At 37.5% G+C, this 2,576-nt stretch overlaps 2 protein-coding genes across 2 annotated transcripts in view; both read right to left on the bottom strand.

The window, feature by feature from the left end:
- kdelr2a (KDEL endoplasmic reticulum protein retention receptor 2a) overlaps positions 1-2,576 on the bottom strand; it is a 263,345-nt gene that overhangs the window by 213,325 nt on the left and 47,444 nt on the right. The gene's annotated exons all lie outside the window — the stretch shown is intronic.
- Positions 1,706-2,576, bottom strand: part of LOC104947710 (protein kinase C alpha type-like) — a 24,468-nt gene continuing 23,597 nt past the window's right edge. Inside the window, exon 14 of the mRNA XM_010773781.1 lies at positions 1,706-1,790. Coding sequence (XP_010772083.1) covers positions 1,706-1,790 — 85 coding nt within the window. The remainder of the gene's footprint in view (positions 1,791-2,576) is intronic.

Here is a 2,576-nt window from a genome sequence, read left to right as displayed (position 1 = left end):
AGAAGAGGGGACACATGTTGATGTAGAAGAGACATGAAGAAGAGGGGACACATGTTGATGTAGAAGAGACATGAAGAAGAGGGGACACATGTTGATGTAGAAGAGACATGAAGAAGTGGGTTTTGCAGAATAGGTGAGCACAGGTTGGATGGTTTGTAATTCAATACTTCTAGGTTTTGTGGAAAGGTGGGCGCGCCAAAAATGATGTCTTTGTGTATTTTGGTTATCATGAAGGCTCTGCTGTGTTTGTGAAACTCGTGAAAAGTTAACTTTCACAGACACGTGGTTGTCACTGGACAAAGCTAGAAACAAGTCATGACCTTATAGGAGGATATGAGGCATTGCAGTTCATAAAAGGAGTGAAATAGCCTAAATTAGTACTGAAATGTGGGGAAAACAGTCTTAAAAATACCCCCAAATACATGTAACAAAAATATATAAAATGGTCAAAAAACACACATAGGATGATCTTATAGAATGAGTTGCAGTGCTGCAGATTGAACAGTTCATGAGTTGAGTAAAATGCAACAGCAGTACCATTCCTCCACAAACACCATAACAATGACATTTCACTGCACAACCAATACTTGTACTTTAAATTCAATTAAAAGCCTTTACTGTGTGATTTCAGTACTATTGGTTCACCGAATGCTTCGATACTTATTTCACAACTGCTGCCTGATAAGAGATGATATCAAAGGAGGTGTTTATCTTGTTCTGCAGTGCAAACCCAGCACAGTCAAAAGTTACACAACCTAGCATGTTGTGCTAACTAGCCCGCTAACGTGTATATGTATAGATAGATAGATAGACAGAAAGCCAACAGAAGCTCTTTGGGTTTAAAATCATACTTAAGACAGAGCTATGTTGAACCATTTCTACAGTAAGTAATCAACGTTACATAACAACAATTTAAAATGTAAAACAATAATATGATTAACCGTTAAGATCACCTGGTAACCACGGACGCTGGAGTTAGCTTAGCTTAGCATATGCGGTTCTCTTTACACAATGTGGGTCTTTATTGGAGTCAAGACATATAATAATAATATATTTTATTAATCAAGCGTTTTATCAAGTGATCAAAGACGCTGTTAATGTTAACTATGGTGGTTTTAGTGTAAATACGCTAAAGAAAATGGGTCAGATTCTTGTTAGCACGACTAGCTAACATTTGTAGTTCATTAATTACATTCCTAACACACTAAATGTAAATAACACTATTTTTAAATGTTGTAAGCTATAATTTGGCCCTTCATTGTGTCTAATTAGCCAGATAGCCTACATATATTGTTATATTTCAGGGTCAGCTTGTATTACTGTTAGTTCTGTTTCTGCTGAGATGTATTTTCCATTTTGATATGTTTGTCAGCTTTTTATATTTAAATGTATGTGCAATGCCTTGTTTAAACACGCTGATGTCACGAAAACCTAACCCAATTCAGGATCAATAACGTGTATCTTATCTTATTTAGCTCGCTAGCTACTGCAAATTGGTAATAGCAGCATTAGCATTGTTAGCATCGTTAGCACGGTGAGAACCATACCTGTGGAAAGTGAGGGTTTAACAGCCACAGATCCCCCACTTGATAACGGCACACAGTAACATCATGGCTCCACTGCTAACACACAACTTAAAAAGGCCCGTTTTTCTGTGAGTTTTTACCAGGATTTACTTCCAGGAGCGTTATAGAGAAACCGCGGGTCAGGGATCGAATCTCCCGGCGCTCAGATCACTCTGCTCCGCCCCATCCTGCCACCGCGTCATCACCGCGTCGTCACCAGAGATCCTATGAGGAGAAGATGGACACCACGAAGAGGCAGAATATTGTTTTTTTTAAAGAAATGTAATTATTTAATTAATGGAAACACATTTTTGCTCAATAATTAAGTTAAGGGGGTTTCTTTTAATATGAAACACAAACAACAACCTGAAAAACAATGACACGTGCATTACGTCACGGTTCAATTACCTACCACATAATTCAGCCAGCTCTTTCACTGCGTCATCACCGCGTCATCAACAGAGATCCTATGAGGAGAAGATGGACACCACGAAGAGGCAGATTTTTTTTTATAATAATAATAATTTTAACAAAGAGATGCAAAACAGGTAGGCCTACAACAAATATAAATAAATACATTCTCAAACTGTCTCTGTCATGTTCAACAGAGGCACGAAGAAGCTTAAAACGTTTCTGGTCCTACCCCCTCTAGCGTACATTTTTCTTGAAAATAAAAGATTAGGTCATCGTCATCAGCGTCATGTTTTTACAAAACAACCAAAAAATAAATAACTTTTACAACAACAAGAAATAACAAGTATGAGTTCACAGGTCCTGCTCATAACCATTAATGGAAACATTAATTGTACTTGGCCCGAAGAATCTACGAAACAAATTATCTTAAAGATATACTAACTATAGATGGCATTCATTTGGCCTCCAGTGAGACTGTAAGGAATCTTGGTGTTATATTTGATCAGGATTTATCCTTTAACACCCACATAAAATCAATTTCAAGGACCGCCTACTTCCATCTACGTAACATTGCAAAAATCAGGCATATCTTGCCTC

The sequence above is a fragment of the Notothenia coriiceps genome, unplaced genomic scaffold (genome assembly GCF_000735185.1).
Source record: "Notothenia coriiceps isolate Sejong01 unplaced genomic scaffold, NC01 NC01_scaffold00012941, whole genome shotgun sequence".
Lineage (NCBI taxonomy): Eukaryota > Metazoa > Chordata > Actinopteri > Perciformes > Nototheniidae > Notothenia > Notothenia coriiceps.
The sequence above is the reverse complement of the archived record's forward strand: the minus strand, read 5'-3'. Positions and strand labels throughout refer to the sequence as shown.